Raw genomic sequence first — 19,801 nt, forward strand, 5'->3', positions numbered from 1 at the left:
AATTTTTCTGCCATTTCTTACCTTCAAAGTTGTCCTTGAAGGTAAATCTTTATTTTGTAACCTCTCATTTTAAAGTGTTACTGTTGAATGGAGTAATACCAAAAGTGGTATATGGTTTTGTCACATTTACATGGTAAAATTCTGGAAAATGCCAGCGCTCTTAGGAACGTGGAAGTAGTTGTGACAGCCTTCTTTGGATTTGGTGCCTTTGATTTAATTTGCAACTTTATCATCTTACGACCATTAACTCTTGTCTTATAACAAAACCAGAAGGCAAGCACTTAATGTCCTACCAACAATGAGCACATATATTATAGATTTAAGTAGATACTGGAGTTTTTAATCAATCATGTTCTTTTTTTTAAGAGTTTATTTATTTATTTGACAGACAAAGATCACAAGTAGGCAGAGAGGCAGGCAGAGAGTGGGGAGGCAGTCTCCCTGCTGAGCAGAGAGCCCGATGCGGGGCTGGATCCCAGGACCCTGGAATCATGACCTGAGATGAAGGCAGAGGCTTAACCCACTGAACCACCCAGACGCCCCATAATCAATCTTGTTCTTAAAAGAAACGGAGTTCCCACTGTTTTTCAAATACTCAGTTTTGTTTTCCATCTCAAAATATTTTATACTTAACTCTGGTTAATTTTGCTTTTGGCACTGGAAAAAGGAAAACCCTTTTATTATTAAAAATAGAAAAAAATTAGAAAGCGTATTTGTGATATTTAGTTGGCTTTTGAATTGAAATTCTAGGCCAAATTGTTCAGACCTTTGAGTTTGTGGTATTTTTGCTTCCCCTGCCCCCCCCCCCCCCAGAGTAATAGGTAATGAAATTTTCTCCATTGTACAATGCCAGGCAAGTGCTCTTAGGGGACATATTATTTGACCCAACTTAGTGTTTATCTTTCTTTCATTCTTACACAGAATCTTTGTGTGTGTGTGTGTGTGTGTGTGTTTGCACGGTGCATGTACGTTCCACACTTACACGTATATGATGGTATGAGATACGGAAGTATGGAAAGTAGAGCTTCTCTGTCTCAAGAATAAACACAGTAAAAATACCCACATGAACTCTCACGGTGACTTGTCACTATTTCAGGTAAAAAGAATACGATCACAGTGCTTTTTAATAGTCTCTTGGAGCATAAACAGTTAAACATTTGGGTCTCTTCTGAACCCAGGCAGTAGTCCAGATTTCTGCCTTAATCTTAAGATTCCTTTTTCTTGCAAAACAACTCCCAGAGCAAAGTTCATGTGTTAGAGGATGACACTGTGGTGGGTGATTTTTTTGTTTGTTTGTGTTTCCTAATGTCTAGCCTTTTCACGGAGTGTTTGGGCCAATTGGGACACCATTGCCATTGCCGAAGAGAACACCTGCCGAGGTGGCCTGAGTCCCTCCTACTGTGTGTCATTGATCGATGCTGTCTTGACTTAGGGCTGCTGACACAAAGGCTAGCATCAGCCTTTCCTTCCACTCTATTCCTTTCCCCAGATAGACTCATTCTGAAATAAGAACAGTGCTGTCTTCATTTTTTTTGTTTGTTTTTTGTTTCCATTATTAACTTCAAATTTAATGTAGAGCGTGAAAAAAGATGAGCCAGTATAGCTTTATTATTTTATTTAACAACTCATTTGGAGGCCTTAACAAACATTTTATTGCCCTACAATTACTTTTTCTAGTATTCCTCTCCTGTCTGGTGAAACCAAAACAAACCGTTAAATTGAAGCATCAAAAGATTTATAATGTGATCGAGACAACCCTAGAGGCTGATTTTAGGTATAGTCTCCTGAGTATGACCTGCCTCCTTTTCCTTGTTGTACTGATGTTGGAAAATAGGAATCCTTTTCCCCCTGACCTTAGAGCACGTGTTCATCAGTAGCTATCATCATTGTACGATGAGACAGACCAGGAGAGCCAGCATCCCAACCCCTGGGGTTTCCTCAGTGCCTCTCGTGGTCTAGCAGTCCCTTTACAGCATTCACGCTAATGATGCAAAAATTACTTCTGCCTTGCTGGGAGTGAAACTTTGGCGATCATCCAGTCATCTCACGCATCTTATTTGATGGTGTGAACTCGCTACATCCGAAACCTCCCCTCCCAGAAGGAAACCAGCTGGAGAGTATAGAAGAAAATGTAGGACTTAACAGTTTTATTTTGTATTCACGTAGCTTGTTCTCCTAGAGAAAGCTTTATTCAGTCATTATCGTCTGGTATGGTGACACTAGACAGTGCCTTATGGCATGCAGAATATAAACTCAGTAGAGCGGAGCGTTAAACCTGTATTCAGTGGCTGACTCCCCAAATGAGGATTCCAGTGAACAAAAATCAATGTCCATATTTCTCTGGTAGACAACTGCTTGCAATAAGTCACTCGCTTCTTTTGATGCAAACTTGAAGTCCTGTGTAGTCCCTAACTTAGAAGGTCATGTAGGCACTCTGCTTTTGCCCAGATTCTGAAGTATAAGACCATGATCAGGATGTCTTAAATGTATTTAGTTTCTTCTTTTTTTTTAAAGATTTTATTAATTTATTTGACAGACAGAAATGACAAGTATGCAGAGAGGCAGGCAGAGAGAGAGGAAGGGAAACAGGCTCCCTGCTGAGCAGAGAGCCCCATGCGGGATTCGATCCCAAGACCCTGAGATCATGACCTGAGCTGAAGGCAGAGGCTTTAACCCACTGAACCACCCAGGCGCCCCTCTTTTTTTTTTTTTCTTTTTTTTTTTTTAAGGTTTTACTTATTTATTTGAGAGAGAGAGAGGATGAGAGAGAGAGAGCATGAGAAGGGAGAGGTTTTTGGGAGAAGCAGATTCCCTGCCGAGCAGGGAGCCTAATGTGGAACTCCATCCCAAGACTCCAGGATCATGACCTGAGGCAGTCAGTTAGGCATCTGAGCCACCCAGGCACCCTGTATTTAGTTTCTTAAACACAGAAGAGTTTAGAGAGTAGGTATGTTTTATCATCCCCCCGCCTTTTTCTTAAAACATAGTGATTCAGTCTTTTCTACCAAGTTCAGATTCCTTCTTCTTTTAGGAGTCTCTGCTTTCTCTCCACTCGAGGTAGAATTACATTCCTGCTTCCTCACCCCAGACCAGGTAACCAATGATGGAAATGCTCAAGTCATTCATTCAAGGGGGAAAAAGATTACTTTTGCAGTCAGGTTAGCCAGTGTATGTTTCATCTAGATAGCAACAGACTGAAAACCTAAAGCAGGTTTACAGTTGCAGTCATGGTTTTAAACAGCTCCAGACTCAGGGGTACAACACAAAAGGTCTCTAGAGTCGTCTTCCTGATCTCATAGAAATCAAGGGCTCCTTCTTTCCTTTCAGACAAAGCTGTTTTTCCACGTGTTTTTATAGACAGTTACCTAATAGATGTGATATTTATGTATTTGATAAATATCCCAAGGTGCACCTCTCATTTTCTAATTTATCGCCCCAAACCAAGAATTACTTGAGAAGAGAAGCAGAAGAATCCCAGTGTAGCAAATAGACGCTGCTTTTTTAAGGTCATAGGAAAGGGCTTTGGGGGCGGCAGTGGGGAGGGTCGGGGGTAAGAAATGGTAGCACACTGAGATATTGACTCTTTTGTGCTAGAAATCCCCTGATTGGCATCCTTTGTATTTCTCCTGCCTTTTATATGAACAGTAAATTTCAGCTTTCTGATGATCAGATGAAATACTTGACCAGGGATTTAATCATGAATCATTGATTTTGTTTGTAATTATTGCTAACGAGAATTAATGCTTAGTTTTACTTCAGTGGATCCTATTTGTTTACCATACTTATTCTGCTTTTAAAATGTACTCTGGGGGCGCCTGGGTGGCTCAGTGGGTTAAACCTCTGCCTTTGGCTCAGGTCATGATCTCAGGGTCCTGGGATCGAGCCCCGCATCGGGCTCTCTGCTCCGCAGGGAGCCTGCTTCCTCCTCTCTCTCTGCCTGCCTCTCTGCCTACTTGTGATCTCTCTCTCTGTCAAATAAACTAAAAAAAAAAAAAAAATCTTTAAAAAAAAAAGTACTCTCTATGCAACAAATACTTGCTCATACTAAGAAATCACTAGTTCTCGCATTTATTTTCTAGAAACATCAATTTAAACATTTTCTATGAACTTCTCCTTTTATTTAATTTTACATGAAAATCAAAAACTCTTAATATTTTTTGAAGAAGCTGTGTGTCTTAGGCACATAGAGACATTCCTGTCATTGTTTTTCTTACATACGGTGCCTTACCTATAGGTATAAAATTGTGGTTCCAGCAAGTGTCAAATAATGTTACCAATAGGGACTTTTCAGATGGAAGCACTTGACTTCTCCTTGCCCTTGGCAGTGTTAATAGTCACTTGTACCAGTTTTCTTCGACACGGACAGCCTGATGTTCCATATTTTCGTATCTTAACTATGATACAGGGCGGCAACATATTGTACGGCTTATAGTTTTCAAGGTGTTAAGTGTGTGCCACATAAGAGACTCAGCACTCAGAGAGGCAAGATTTCATGTTGAAAAGCTTGAGTTCGTCTAGTCACTGTGTGCTGGGCAATAAGTCCTAATGTGAAAAGCATTTACATTAGAGCATTTCTTTCTTCCAGTCAGTGTCAATGGAGGAGGCCATATTGCCGGGCCTGGCCCTTCTCCTGGGCTGTGTCATCCCTTTAGACTCCTTTCTGAAGGTGCCCATGCCCTTCTCAGGCAGTGCACCTCCTTCTCAGATGAAGAGAGATGAACTATCTCCAGCTCTGTGCTCTTTTCCCCACGCAGTCGAGTGCTCTGTGTCTAAGAGTTTCCCGTGAGCGCAAAGCCTTCTTTGTCAAAGTCAATGATTAGTTACTATAAATCGTGGAGTATAAATCGTGTCCTCTTGACAAATTGTGTGTTTGGTGGAAGCCCTGAACTACAGGCTAGATAAGGTACTGTAAACTGTGGTCTTGTCTTTATAGCAAATATTTTAATAGGTCATTGAATTGGCCATTTGGCCACAAAATTTTGAAAGACAACACTCACCCATGATTTGGTTCTGTGTGCGTATGTCCATCAAATGGAAGACAGTATTATAGTCAGTAATACTATTCTAAAAGTGGACAGTATTTTATTTCTTATCAAAATTGAGTATTTCGGACTAACTCAGAATTACGAATTGTATTTTTTAAATGTACTTGGGAAATCCAGGCTTCTAACAAGAGGCTGTTAAGAGAAAGAACTTCTGCCCATATGATACCTGTCTGAAAAATTTTTCCTGAGAACTGAATTGATGTTAAAATGAGAATGCCAGTTATAGTAAATAAGGGTTTTTGGTTTAACTGAGGCTTTTATACTCTTGGTTTCAGATACTTGCTTTCACGGCAGGTGCATTCATTATGAAGGGAGTGAAGGGCAAAATATTTAGCAACCAAGGAAAAAGAGAAAAGAGCTAGAGAACAAACTGCAGAACAGAATGAGAAGTCAGGAAAAAAAAGTGCAAGTAAGGGAAATAATGAAGGAAAGAAAGGGATCCAGAAAGAGGAGGTACAGAGACAGCAAGAGAAGTCAGTGTAAACTCAAGTAAAATAACATCGCTTTCTCATATTAGTGGAATAATGTTTGGCTGTTTCATGCTTTGCTGTCTGCTTTTGTTCATGCTTAAATTTTCTTTTTACCTATGTGATCCTTATGAAAGACCTATTCAGCACAGAAAGTAATAAAACCCTCTCATTCAATGTACTTGTGATTGTAGAAACTTTATGCAGATTCCTTGAATAAAGAAAAAAAATCAGAACGTGCCCGAGCCTCAAAAGAATTTAACAGGTATACCAGACTCTGGGCTGTACCCATAGGCTTGGTTGTTTGGTTGGCTTCTTTTACAGTATGGGTTTTCCTTTTGAGGTCTTGAAAAAAATATTTAACAAAACGTCATTTGGGGAAGGGAAAAAAGCAGAATTCAGTCTTTTGAAAAAACATTTTCTTTTTTTTATTCTCTTGTTTAGCCAGAGCCTTTGACCATTTTATGGTTTAGAATAACCTGTATTTAAAATAATGGGTTATTGATTTATAACATGAAACTGAGACATTTTGGGAAAACTCAGATTTTCAGGACAAAACAGAGTCCGTTTTCTTGGTAACAGCAGGGTAGATACCAAAGCCTCTTGGGAGACGTGGGTGAAGATTCTTAATTAGCTCTACCTACAGAGAGGGCAGTCTTTTCTAGCTCTTCTCCCCTCTTCTGTCCACCTGTCTTCTCACCCTTTCACACACACACGCGCACACACAAATGCACACACACACACCCCAGTGCATTCATCTCTGGCTGTCCCATAGCACTTAACGATAGATTGACTACCATTCATTACATGGGGAACTGGAATTCCCGTTTGGTTGAATAATGACTTCAGATTTAGAATAATATTTAAATATGTTTTTAAACATTAATATACCCCTTCAGAATTTAAATAACTGATCAATATATATTTGTTTGTAATCTGCCCATTTTAATGCATCAAGAGCAAATACATTTTATAATTTTGTGATGAATGGATCATCAGTTTACTTTGATTTGGGTACAGTTTCTGTGTTTTCAAATAGTTACTTTTCAGATTTTTCCATGCAGGTACAAGTTTCCCTGTCCTCACTGGGTTTGTTGATTGGCTTTTTTTTTAATGGCTTTTAGTCTGTTTCATAACCATTTCCTTGGGATATTTTATTTTTTTAAAGATTTTATTTATTTATTTGACACAGAGAGAGAGATTACAAGTAGACAGAGAGGCAGGCAGAGAGAGGGGGAAGCAGGCTCCCCGCTGAGCAGAAAGCCTGATGTGGGGGCTCGATCCCAGGACCCTGAGATCATGACCTGAGCTGAAGGCAGAGGCTTAACCCACTGAGCCACCCAGGCACCCCTCCTTGGGATATTTTTTTTTTTTTTTTAAAGATTATTTATTTATTTATTTGACAGAGAGAGATCACAAGTAGACAGAGAGGCAGGCAGAGAGAGAGAGAGGGAAGCAGGCTCCCCGCCGACCAGAGAGCCCGATGCGGGACTCGATCCCAGGACCTCGAGATCACGACCCGAGCCGAAGGCAGCGGCCCAACCCACTGAGCCACCCAGGCGCCCCTCCTTGGGATATTTTAAAAACTCAAAAAGCTTTTTAAAAATTCGGATACTGTGTGCTATATAATCTCCCTGGGTGAGAAATGAAGTGACATTTATTTATATAAAAGCACTTCTGCTTTTGACTTCTGGAGGTGTTAGGTTGAGCTAAAACAAACACTTGAAATTTTTGATGCCGGCATCTAGATCAGTTTCCTAGGTCCATTTCATATTAATAGAATGAAGATTATTATAAGCATAAGAGATGTGTCCTAAACAGCTTTATTTTGATTTAAAATGTTGAGCTCATGAATTTCAAGTTACTAACGTGTGTTTATTTGGTCTCTTGTTTCCAAGAGACAGCCTGAGGTAAAAGCGCGAAGCAGAATAATCCTTCCAAATAATTTAATGACCAAACGAACAATAAATGTCCATGAACTACTAGCCTTTCCAGGTCACTATTGGTAGTTAACGTTTTTGTCTCCTCACAAGCATTTATATAAAGTACTGTTTATGGAAAGGCATCCCATACGTATTGTTCTGCCGGATACTTCTCTGTATTTCCAGTAACACCACTTCACATAATACACTTACTTTTGAGTGTTTCTGAGTCCAAATAAAGGATTAACAGAGTTTTTAGGTCAAGGGATTCTGCGCCCCTTGCATAGCAATAAAACAGCTGTCATTAGAGAATTTGAGCGCAAGCCATGTTTCTCAGGGCAAAGAAAGAGTTGACTCTTCTGGAGAATTCAATTTGTCCAGCATACTGCTTTTGAAGTACTTTGGCTGTACTCCATAGGATGTCCAAGATGTTTTATGGTACAAATATCTTAATTCTTTAGGGGAAATGAGTGATTTTTTCCCCCTGAGTTGAAGGAAGAAAGTTAAAAAAAAAAAGGCAAGCTTATTTTCATTTATCTTTGCTAATACATGATGGAATCTTATTTGCCAGTTATCTTCCTATTGTGGTTCCTAATCTGAGTTAGATCAAAGACCCCTTTCAGAATCCAGTAAAAGCTTTGAGCCTTCTCTGCAGGAAAAATGCCTGTATACCCCAGTTTTCATGCTGTCTCATAGTTCCCAGAGCCAAAGCTTATTCGTAGACTCTGCTGAAGAAACTTTGTTACATCTTAGAATTTTAGAGCTAATATTGGTGATAAAGGTCTTATCTCTTTTATTTACATACACTACACATTGTGTAGTTTTATTTTTCTTACGTATTTATAACACATAGCTGAAACTTCTTTGATGCATGTTTAATTACTTCTTCTTGATTAAGAAAGGCATTATACTCTCTTAGGAGGTAATATCAAATTACCATGCACTGTGCCTATGTAAAACATCTCATACCCTTGTGTAGAACTTACAGAAGAAAAATCAAAATTGCTAAATGAATATCCAGCCAATAAGTGTGATTGTAGTAGGGTTATTGATTTTAGAAAAAATTAATTTTAGGAAGAGCCACAGGGGAGGTCATGAATTTTGGTTCTCAGTAATTTCTTATTTTTCTGTTTTTAACTTCGTTAGAATAGAGAAATAATTGTGATAAGACTAATAGGACACGCAGGGTCACCTCGATGAGGTTGACCACCAGGAAAACGTGTTAAAATTCACGTCATGAGGCTTTTCGTAGCTTTCTTCTCCCAGTGGTTTTGTCGTTTCCTAAATAGATAACTTAATGATACCAGATTTATTTGTCACCTTAGAAATGTTTCCCTGAAGGCATTAAAAGGGCACTCTTAGGGGCGCCTGGGTGGCTCAGTGGGTTAAAGCCTCTGCCTTCGGCTCAGGTCATGATCTCAGGGTCCTGGCATTGAGCCCCCGTATCGGGCTCTCTGCTTGGTGGGGAGCCTGCTTCCTCCTCCTCTCTCTCTGCCTCTCCGCCTACTTGTGATCTCTCTCTGTGTCAAATAAATTAAAAAAAAAAAATAAAAGGGCACTTTTAAATAACTGACCGCACTCGAGTTTCTTAAACAGTAGTGTTGAAAAGGAAGGACAGAGTGGTACAAAGCCCTCTGTCCCCCACATGAAGGGACTCTGCCCCCCAAGAACCTTGTCAGGCTCAGAAATATTCCTTCATTCTGTAGATTGCCCTCCTAGAAGTTCAACTTAGAGAAAAAAGTTGTCAAGCTTCGGAATCGTGAATTTTCTGCGTTGTCTTAAGCTCCCAAGTCCAAGGAAAGAGAGGAAGACCCGGGTTGCCTGCCTCTTGGCCTGCGGCATCTTGATCGTGCCGGGCTGTGCTCAGCAGTACTTGAATTGGGTGAAGGGAACAATAGAAAAACTTCGCCGTCTTCATGAGATCATGAAGATGCCAGGGCCTTCTGTTACCTTATCTGACATTTGTGGCTTTATGCTCCTGCCTACTCCAGTTCCTGGGAGGCACTGGAAGCTAGAGCATACATATGTACCGTTCAGGGATGCATTCAGCCTGGCCTGTCAGTGAGGCTGGCCTCCAAAATAAATGCGGTTTTAAAATTGCACAATATCTTCCTTCTTGTGTATTTGATCAATTTAAAAATTGGCTTTAAAAAACTGTCTTTACTAATAACATGATTTTCTTCCTGTAGCTTCTTTAAATTCACTTCCTATTGCTTTTTATTTCATTGTGCCTCCTAAGACATTTCTAGCTTTACTGCTGTCTGTCTTGACTTTGTATCTGGTAATTAATGATCTGTAAGTTAACATTCAATCACTAGAGGCCGTATAGGAAGGAAATGCGCATTGTAATTGTTTGTAAAGTGGAAAAGCATTTTTCTTAGGCGCATTGGAACATCACAGGCAGCGTTCATTCCGGTTGTTGTTGTTAGATATTTTGAATATCACTCTGTCTAGAGATACATTTTTCCTGGGTAAAGTAATCACTTTTCTCTTTTAATACATAATCAGGCTCCTGAACACCAAACTCAAAGGTTTCTCTTCCCCTGCCATTTCTTCCTCCTTTGTATTTAATTTCAGCTCGGTTACTTTGCTTACTAGTTATGCCTTTTTGGTTTATTCCTATAAGAAGACTAAAACCCTCAATATAAGAGACATTGAAATAAATAAGGACAAATTTTTTTACGTGATCAACAGTGTCGAAAAATTTAACAGATCTTAAAGCAGAAAGAAAAGCCAAGGGTCATCCACTCTGATTCAGCTGTTGGCCCATATCAGGGACCTGAGATCAGAATCCAGGTTTCTTTTTTTCCCAGTTCAGGACATTTGATTATTGTCTGTTGTCATAAATTATTCTTGCTGAACCTATTTAAGAATTTTTTGCAACCAAAGGTGAAATTTTATCTTACTTATTTTTTTTTTAAGGTGAAATTTTAAAGTAAGAAGAGAAGGAAACATTTCAGTCACTTTTTCCCCTTTCTTTTAAAAGGTCTCAGCCACTGGGCTGATGATGGGGCAGGCCATCTCTGTCTCTGCAGGACCTAACTTTTAGGTCCCTCTCTTAGGACTGTAGAGATAGATTGATAGATAGGTAGACTGATTGGTTTTTTAAAGATTTTATTTATTTATTTGACCGAGAGAGGTCACAAGTAGGCAGAGCAGCAGGCAGAGAGAGAGGGGGAAGCAGGCTCCCAGCTAAGCAGGGAGCCCAATGCAGGACTCGATCCCAGAACCCTGGGATCATGACCTGAGCCAAAGGCAGAAGCTTAACCCACTGAGCCACCCAGATGCCCCTGTAGAGACTGATTTAATATCATCCCTCTGCAGTTTTCCTTTTCACATAGATATATTAACTGAGCCAAGAGTGCAGATTACTCTAAAAATCAGAAGTGGCCCCTTTTTTCCTTTCGTCTCGAAAATATCAAATCCAAGCCACATGCCCAGGGCACCCGCCTAGGGCACACTCCACCACTGTGGACGCTACAGAGTTGCTTCTTTCTGCTGCATCCTGCCTTGATAGTCCCCGTCTCATCTGGTGGTTCCCCACCAAAGCCCCTTCCTTCTTTCCCTGCCTTTCCAGGGCCTACTGACCTCCAGTGATTCCCCTCTTCCCCGCCCCCCGCCCCCCCCCAGTACCATCTCCCCCTAACTTTCTGATCTCCAGACACTTTTTTTTATATCTCACTTCTTCCTTTTAGGACCTCTCAAAGTCACTTCTGGTGTTACTATAAAATACGCATCCATGTGCTCGCTCTTTATCCTGAGAACTGTCTAGCTAGCAGAAGGTTTTCCTAACCCTTAGAGCTTTTCTCTAGGAATGAGTGCATTATAACAACACTGATCTTCCCTAGACCGTGCTCTGCTTTTGTTCCGTCTCTGAATGAACCTAAAGGGAGGAGTTCAAGGCAGGAGAAAACCTGCCCATTTGGACTTGACCAGTGAACAAGATGAAGAAGACAGGGTGGTCTTAACTTTAGTTCTTATATCTCACCGAAGGGACCCCAGGGCGCGGGGGACCAGCCTTAGTTACCCGGATGAAGAAGTCAACTGGAAATGCATCCTTGGCTGTACTGGATAGTGACTCATCTGATTTATTGTTGCCACAGCAAGAGGACTCTTGGTGATGACTGACTCTGCCAGTGACCATTGGGTTCCTGTGTGGAATCGAGGGTTCCCCCTCAACAGGCTTTTCTTTATTCTTCACACTTTAGGGTGTTTAAACTTCTGACTTGAGTACTTGAAATGTCATAAAACGCATTTTGTTTCAGTAGTTTGCTAAGGAAATCTCTGTTTTTCCTGGGAACTGATACCAAATGAGGAAGTTGGGTCCAACATGGTGACCCATCATGTTATTGCATTTGTTTTCAACCTGACTGATGGGTTAGTGTGGGGAAGTCGACAGCTTCATACTTGGGTTTAGCAAGAGAAGATGCTCTGGAAGGGTGTGATTTGGTGGACAGTCAAGGTTGTGGAGCAGAGGGATGTCCATTTGGTCTAAGGCCGCCTAGCATAAGAAGGGGAGGTTTTAATGGAGGCGGCGTGTGTGTTTTCCAAGCCAGCATTGATTTGTTATCAGAAGTACCTCGGTTTTATTGATGATCATTAAAACTGGTTAAGTCCATGTCTCTTGCCAAGACTTGAACAACGTAGCTTCTCTAATACCCGTCACTAGCAAGTTCCTTCCAAATCATGTAATGGAAAATGGTGTAATATTTTATGACTCACTAAAACATAATCTGGAACAGCTCTTGGAGATCAGTCATGTCAAAATGTAGAGGGATTTCAGTTTTCCAAGTTAACATTTTTCAAATCTGTGATGTTCGTCTCCTAAATGGCTAGACTTCCCCACTATGAAAATGCCGCATGCTGATAAACAAGCCTGTCACCTTGTGTTATTACGTGAATTGTTTCCTGATTGTTTGTAGGAACTAAGAGAAATCCATAATAAGCAACAGCTCCAGAAACAGAAGTCCATAGAGGCTGAACGTCTGAAACAGAAAGAACAAGAGCGAAAAATCATAGAATTAGAAAAACAAAAAGAAGAAGCCCAAAGGTGAGTCTTTTCTTGTGGATCGTGGATCTGGCAGGAAACTTTGAGTATTTATTATACTTTGTGGGACTTCTGCGAGTACCTACTGACCAGAAATAGCTTTCAGTCTGTGTGTGTGTGTGTGTGTACGCAAGCACAAATATGTGTGTTTATAAATCTTTGCATATATAAGTATCCCCCCTGAAGTTTTTGGTTAACTTCCAGAGCTCTCCTAAGCTACTACTATGTAGATAAATGGAATTATACAAGGAAATTAGGACACTTGGTATACTCATTTGCATGCCAATGACCAAAATACGTTTCCAGTTCACAGCCTTTTAATAACAGTGGCTGTCCCAAGTGCTGGGTTTGAAATCAAAGCCCCTGAGCGCTCGCCACACAGGCTTTCTCCAGTAGGACTGACAGTGTGCCACTCCGACTTCTTTCTCCTTTTCTTCAACTGCAAATTAAACTTGAGTGTAAAAGGAGAAAATTTGCTTCTGCTCAGGACCCAGACACATTTTTTTGTTTGTCTTTGTTTGAATATTTGTGTTTGTGGTTTGTTACTTTTACTGGTAACTTTCTGTCCTGAGTTGGGGAAATTCATTTAACTTTTCGGTGTGTCTGATTTTGTTACTAGATATTTGCTTTCTAAAGGTCAATTAATTTTTGACTCAGGAAATAAAAATGACCAAATATTTCAGTGATGCACCATAAATTGTCAAAATTGGTTATTGAAGACAGAATAAAAAGGTGAAGATACAGGGGCGCCTGGGTGGCTCAGTCAGTTAAGCATCTGCCTTTGGCCCAGATCACAGTCTCAGGGTCATGGCATGAAGCCCCACATCGGGCTCCCTACTCATTGGGGACCCTGTTTCTCCCTCTGCCTGTGCACCCCCTGCTTGTGCTCATGCTCTCTCTCTCGATCAGATAAATAAAATCTTAAAAAGATAAAAATACCTAGTATATTTAAAAAAAAAAGATGAGGAAACAGAACATGAGGCAAGTCATTGACTTTAGTGGGCTGAGCGCAGTGAAACTACCCAGAGGGGGTGCACATGTGGGTGTGTGTAGTACAGTTGTCCCTTGAACAACAAGGGGGTTAGGGGCACAGACCCCCCCTGCGCAGTTGGAAATCTGAGTGTAACTTCTGACTCCACCAAAACTTAACTGCTAACATCCTACTATTGACTGGAAGGAAGCCTGCAGATAATATAAATGGTTGATTAACACATATTTTGTATCTGTGTTACATACTGTGTTCTTGCAATGTGGTGAGCTAGAGAGAGAAAATGGTAAACTTACAAGAGAAAATATACTCAGAGCCACAGTTCACCAGTGGACAGGTGGGTAGGGTCTCCGGCCAGATTAGAAGACTGTTTTATAGTTCCCTTGGGGTATGGTTCAAGGATTCACTTCCTGGATGTGCTGATTACCCCTAACTCCATCCTTTCCTTATCTTCAAAGTGGATAAAACGCTTTGATTATTCACTCTGTGTTGCACTGAGCTTTAACATTTCTACAGAGTAGAAATCAACACAAAGTATCCTAATACAAAATGGCAAATTTCCTGCTTTCAGTCATATAAATATTATCTAAAAATTAATTTCAGAAATTACATGGTTAGACACTATACATGATGACTTTTATTAATAGCAAATATTAAACAAATTCTGGTCTGCTTTGTTGTTGTTACGATTGACAACATAGACAGGGGACCCCTTCCAAAAAACTATTTTGTTCTTTCTCAAAAGATGTTTTGAAAGCAAGTAAAACATTAAAGATTTAAGTTAAAAATCTTACTGCACGAAATTTTCACATGCGTACATAGTAGAAATAAATATATGTATATATTTTTTAAAGATTTTATTTATTTATTTGCCAGACAGAGATCACAAGTAGGCAGAGAGAGGAGGAAGCAGGCTCCCTGCTGAGCAGAGAGCCCGATGTGGGGCTCGATCTCAGGACACTGGGATCATGACCTGAGCTGATGGCAGAGGCTTTAACCCACTGAGCCACACAGATGCCCCTAAATATATTTTTTAAATGGGGAATATAAGCTTTCCTTGTTTATATTATGTTCCTTTAGCAGTTGCCTAAATCCAGGGGATGACCTCTGTGCCTTGGCCATGTCACAGGGTAGCAGTTCAGGGTGTAAAGCCTAGTACCGAGCTGCCTGGGATTGAGCCCCAGGCAGGTGTGGCCTTGTGACCTTGGACAAGCCTTTCAATATCTCTGCCTCATTTTACTCCTGTGTAAAAATGGGGACGTTAATAGGACCTACTCCCCAGGTGTGAAGGCTCATGGAGCTCGTATAGGGGAGCTATATGATTATATCGCTTCCTTTTGCATGTGAGTTTTCTGATTTTGTAGCTGATTGTGTAGTGAGAGGGGAAAAAAACCATCCCTGGTCCCATCCTGTGGGCCTCAGGTCAAGGTTGTCTTGGACTTCAGGGCCTAGATAATCTATTTTTTTTGTTGTTAAAGATTTTATTTATTTATTTGACAGAGAGAGAGATCACGAGTAGGCAGAGACGGAGAGAGGAAAGCAGGCTCCCTACTGAGCAGAGAGCCTGATGCGGGGCTCGATCTCAGGACCCTGGGATCATGACCTGAGCAGAAGGCAGAGGCTTTAACCCACTGAGCCATCCAGGCACCCCTAGATAATCTATTCATTGCACTCGTCCCTTCACATCAGCTACTTGGACACACAGTTTTCAGGTTCGGGAAAATGCAGAGACTGATACTTAGTAACAGGATCGCTGCTGCCTAAAGGGTTCCAACGAATCTGCTGCATCTGCTGCATCTGCCTGCAGTTCTGGGGAGCGACGTGTGTTCGTGGGGGGATGCTCTCTCGTCTTTGTTCCTTTACGTGTGGTAGCTTTTTGCAGTGAAATACCAGTGTTACCATCGAGAAGTCTCTTTGTTAGTCTTCTATCCACTTGGTAAAATACATGGAGAATCTTCTTCCTGTGCTTTCCTGAGTCCTGTGACTTCATCCCCTCAGAGGCGGAGCCCCGAGAGCCTCTGTCCTACCTGAGGCACCGTATCCCCTCCACGGGGAACCTCCCGTTCGCTCCCTGGAGCCTCTTCTGCGGGAAGAGCCCACAGCGCGTCCCAGCGCCGTAGCTTCCGCTGTAACCGAGCGTTTTGTTGACAGAAGAGCGCAGGAGAGGGACAGGCAGTGGACCGAGCATGCGCAGCAGGAGGACGACCACCAGCGGCCAAGGAAGAGCCACGAGGAGGAGAAACTGCGCAGGGAGGAGAGTGTCAAGAAGAAGGACAGTGAGGAGAAAAGCAAACCCGACACGCAAGACAAGACGAGCCGGCTTTTCCACCCGCACCAGGAGCCGGCCAAGCCCGCTGTCCAGGCGCCCTGGTCCTCCACAGGTAGTAGGGGCCGAAAGTCATTCTAGCAGACAAGCTTCCTCTGCTGGGGTCCCGAGGAAGCCCCGCATCTAGGCAGGCCCTGTCTGGGCTCCTTGCACAGAGATGGGTGCGAACGCGGGTCGTGTGTTCACACCGTGCTGTTCGCCCTCCAGGCTCTTGGCGCACCTGTTTCATCTGCCACCGCCCGCCCCGCCTTTGGTGCCTCTGACGCTGGCATCCAGAGCCTTTGCCGACCAGAGCGGCTCGAGTTTCCTTCCCGAGCCTCACCGGAAACCCGTATTCCGGATTCAGAAAGAACCTGGTCCTTCTCCAGTTCACTGTTTTGCTCTGGGAATTACTGAGCTGTTCTGGGCACAGGAAGTGACACCTTTTCCCCTTGCCTTACACGGTCCCTGTCTTCAGCCGATGCTCTATGAAGCCGTGCTTCTGACCTTTTGAAAACGATGACCTTTTTTTCCTCTTTGATCAAAAGTTGCCTCTTTAAATCATGATAAACAAAAGCCTTTGAAATAGCTAGAAACAGTATCTCTCTCTCTTTTTTAAAGATTTTATTTATTTATTTGACACAGAGAGAAACAGCACAAGCAGGAGGAGTGGCAGGCAGAGCGAGAGGGAGAAGCAGGCTCCCCGAGAGGCAGGGAGCCCGATTCGGGGCTCGATCCCAGGATTCTGGGATCATGACCCAAGCCGAAGGTGGCTTAACCCACTGAGCCACCCAGGCGCCCCCAGTATCTCTTATATCACGTGTAACCTAGTACGTATTTTTGAGATTCTTGAGTGGCTCGGTACCGTGCAGCTTTGGCAATAACACTCAGCTGAAGAAACTGACTGCCTTTTCCTTTGTATGGCACATTATACCGATTTTATTTGTTCCATTATTGGTGTGCTTTGTATTGCTGTACAGAAAGAAAAGAAGGAAGCTCGCTGTTCCATAGGGTTTATTTGTTGCTGTTTACAGGGGGCAGAGATGAGAGTGAGGTTCAGAGTTGTGCCCCACATCCAGATGCCTGCAGACCCGGAGAAAGGCTGGCCAACAATTTACATTTCAGTGTTTTCTTTGACGTGAGAAATAATTCCACCAGTCCTCAATCTTAGGCAATTAGTTTTAATTCTTTATGTTTCCTCCTAGTATAAAATGAGGATTTCTTCTTCCCATGGTCAGTGGGAAATGTGACACCTCTTCTAGTTCCGGATTGCGTGAAGATAACACCTCCCCCTCACTGCTTTGCAGAGAAAATAGATGTTGGCTTAATGCCTCCATTTCTAGGGCAAAACAGTACAGAGGGCCGTGATTAGGTACTATTGAGTGAATCGGAAGTCACACTGTCTTCTGCTTGCATGCCTTTTTCTAAAAATTTTACTTAAGATCTAAATTATTTTCATGTAAGGTCTGTCATTGGGCTCATTTCCCCAGCCCTGGGAGATGTGGAGGAGGACTAACTTTCCTGGGGATGATCGATAATAACCATTGTTGGCGAAGTCAGCACTTAATGTTTTATGTGATTGCTTTAGTGGCCAAAGATAATCAACGTTTCCAAGTCTTCTAATGTGGAAAGTTGGGCTTTGCTTCCTGCCAGAGGAGTTTTCTTCTTGGCCGCTTCATTTTCTCTCATTCTAACTGCTGCATTGTACTCGGCGCCCTGGGTGGGGGAGAGGGGGGTCCTGATGCTTCCCAGATGTGCCCTTCCAGAGCCTCAGCCAGGACCTAAGACAGCCTCACTGCGTTCAGCACGGGACAGCCTCTGTTCAGAGAGCAGCAGCCAGTGAACTCTGACGGATTCGAGCTGCCAACATTAGATTTGGCTTTCCTTGGGCACGAAGTCTGTGCTTCAGAAATTCCTTGAATAGACAGAACGGGTTCAGATGCTAAGGTCAATAGCAGGGTCAGCTGTTTGGCTTGTTGTCATGCATACTTGTTCCGTGTAATGCTTTATTTTTGTTCCCTTCTCCCCATTGTTTTGTAAATAGAAAAAGGCCCACTTACCATTTCTGCACAGGAGAATGTAAAGGTGGTGTATTACCGAGCGCTCTATCCCTTCGAATCCAGAAGTCACGATGAGATCACGATCCAGCCTGGAGACATAGTAATGGTAAGAAAGACTCCAGTCAGAGTGTGATTTTCTGTCGATGATTAGCACCTGTTCTCCTCTTGCACTTTATTTGACAGCGTGATATTGTCGCCGAGTGTGAAATCCAGGGTTCTTGAAGTATGGGCTCCCATCTTCCTTTCCTATTAGAACGAAAGATGATGTGTAGAAATGCATCCTAGCACCACTTGAAGACAGAGGTGTTAAAGAAAATGGGTTCTTATCACGGCCTTAATGTGTTTTTAAATCTGTAAAGGTGTGGTAATTTCAGAGTTGAGATTGCTACTTAAATACTATTAATAGTCTTTAAGAAATAGTTCTAAATGCAAAATGCTTGATCATCACCTTCACAATTGCCAATGATAACTTTTGTATCTTTGGATCAGTGCATCTTTTTCCCCCTTTAATTGTGAGATCTTCGAATTGTGTGAGGAGTCGTGAATCACTTACCATTAATCTGCCTTCTTACCCCATAAATGAGCACATGAAAGAGTTCAGAATTTTGCTTTGTCATAGTTCATTTCCTTGAATTATACTAATAGTTAAATTGAATCGTGTGATTGTAACTCAGACGATAGTACCAGTTTAAGAAATAGTAAAGCCACGTGGTTGACCTAAATTATTTTCTACAAGAAAACAGTAGTTCTTCCATCTAGTTAATAACCTCAGAATTAAGAGCCACGGAAGTGGTCAGACTTTGATTGGCATTTTTTGTTTGTTTAAAGATGAGAATGGTTCCAGATTGCAAAAGAACGCTGAGGGAGACAGACGGGCTTGTGGTGCCAGTAGTAGGCGTCTTTGAAATTGAAGGGTAACGCCCAGGTCATTGCACATTACTCACACGTTCATCTTGCATGTATACATCAGACCTCTGCGTGGAGACCCTGTGATCCTTCCTGAGCCAAAATATATAGAAAGAACAGTGTGTTTCGTCTTCAGAGATCTCAGTCCTATCTCCCCTTCGTTTCTGACATTTTTTTCTCAAATTACCATGGGCTTGTGTGAAGGCGTGAGTGGTAGCGTCACTCACTCGTTACAGAAATTACTGCTCGGTTCTGTGGCGTGGGCACGTTGCTCTGAACACACAGACGGCTTCGCAAGCATCTTGTTCAGCCCTGACTCTTTCCCACGCCGTGTTTTCTAATAGTCCGAGGCAGCTTTACTCATGCTGCTTTGTCCGTGAAATAGCGCGGCTTTTAAAGCCTACGAATTGTTAAAATAGATAAAAATACCATGCTAAGACGCTAAACCTTCCGAAAGGACAACGCGACGTCAGAGAGGACCTTGTTACAAAATTGTTTCTTTACACTAAAACAAAAAAAAGAGCCTAAGGTTTTGAAACTGGATTTTGTTGCAACACAAGGTACAGAAAATAGGGCGCTCGCTTCTTGAGATCAGGAAGTGTTACAAATGTTACAGTAAGGAAGTGCTCTAGATGATCTGTACTTTAATGAGAAAGTATTGCTCTGTTTTGGAAACATAGTCTTGTTACACTGATATTTTTCCTCAAGCTGGCTAATCACCAGCTTGACTAGATGAATAGAGTTTAGATGTGCTGTAAAAGTAAAACATTTCATTAAACATATTTTGCCTTGCTTTCAAACCTTTGCTTTCCTGGTGGAGGTTAAAGGGGAATGGGTAAGTCTGTGTAAATGTCAGGAAGTCTGCATCTTATTAAATGTTTTCTTCTTTTAAATCACTTTAATTCTGTGTAAGTACACACATCTTTGGGTGTTGTCGTGGCAGTAAAAATATGTTTTGAGTTTGTGTAGTAAGTTTTGCTTTTAAAAAAAAAAGGCATAAAAGTTTGTGTACCGAATTTTTCTGTGCTAGATTCCATTTAAGGACTAACTTGAAGGCTGTG

General features: G+C 41.8%; 1 protein-coding gene across 11 annotated transcripts in view; it reads left to right on the forward strand.

Moving 5' to 3' along the window:
• The window catches only part of ITSN1 (intersectin 1), a 212,285-nt gene that overhangs the window by 120,483 nt on the left and 72,001 nt on the right, over positions 1–19,801 (forward strand). For all 11 annotated transcript variants that reach the window (XM_046002823.1, XM_046002821.1, XM_046002820.1 and 8 more), the window contains 3 exons: positions 12,357–12,484; positions 15,621–15,850; positions 17,819–17,940. In XM_046002823.1, the coding sequence (XP_045858779.1) occupies positions 12,357–12,484; positions 15,621–15,850; positions 17,819–17,940 (480 nt within the window). The remainder of the gene's footprint in view (positions 1–12,356; positions 12,485–15,620; positions 15,851–17,818; positions 17,941–19,801) is intronic.

Source organism: Meles meles, chromosome 4 (assembly GCF_922984935.1).
Source record: "Meles meles chromosome 4, mMelMel3.1 paternal haplotype, whole genome shotgun sequence".
In the NCBI taxonomy this organism is placed as follows: Eukaryota; Metazoa; Chordata; class Mammalia; order Carnivora; family Mustelidae; genus Meles; species Meles meles.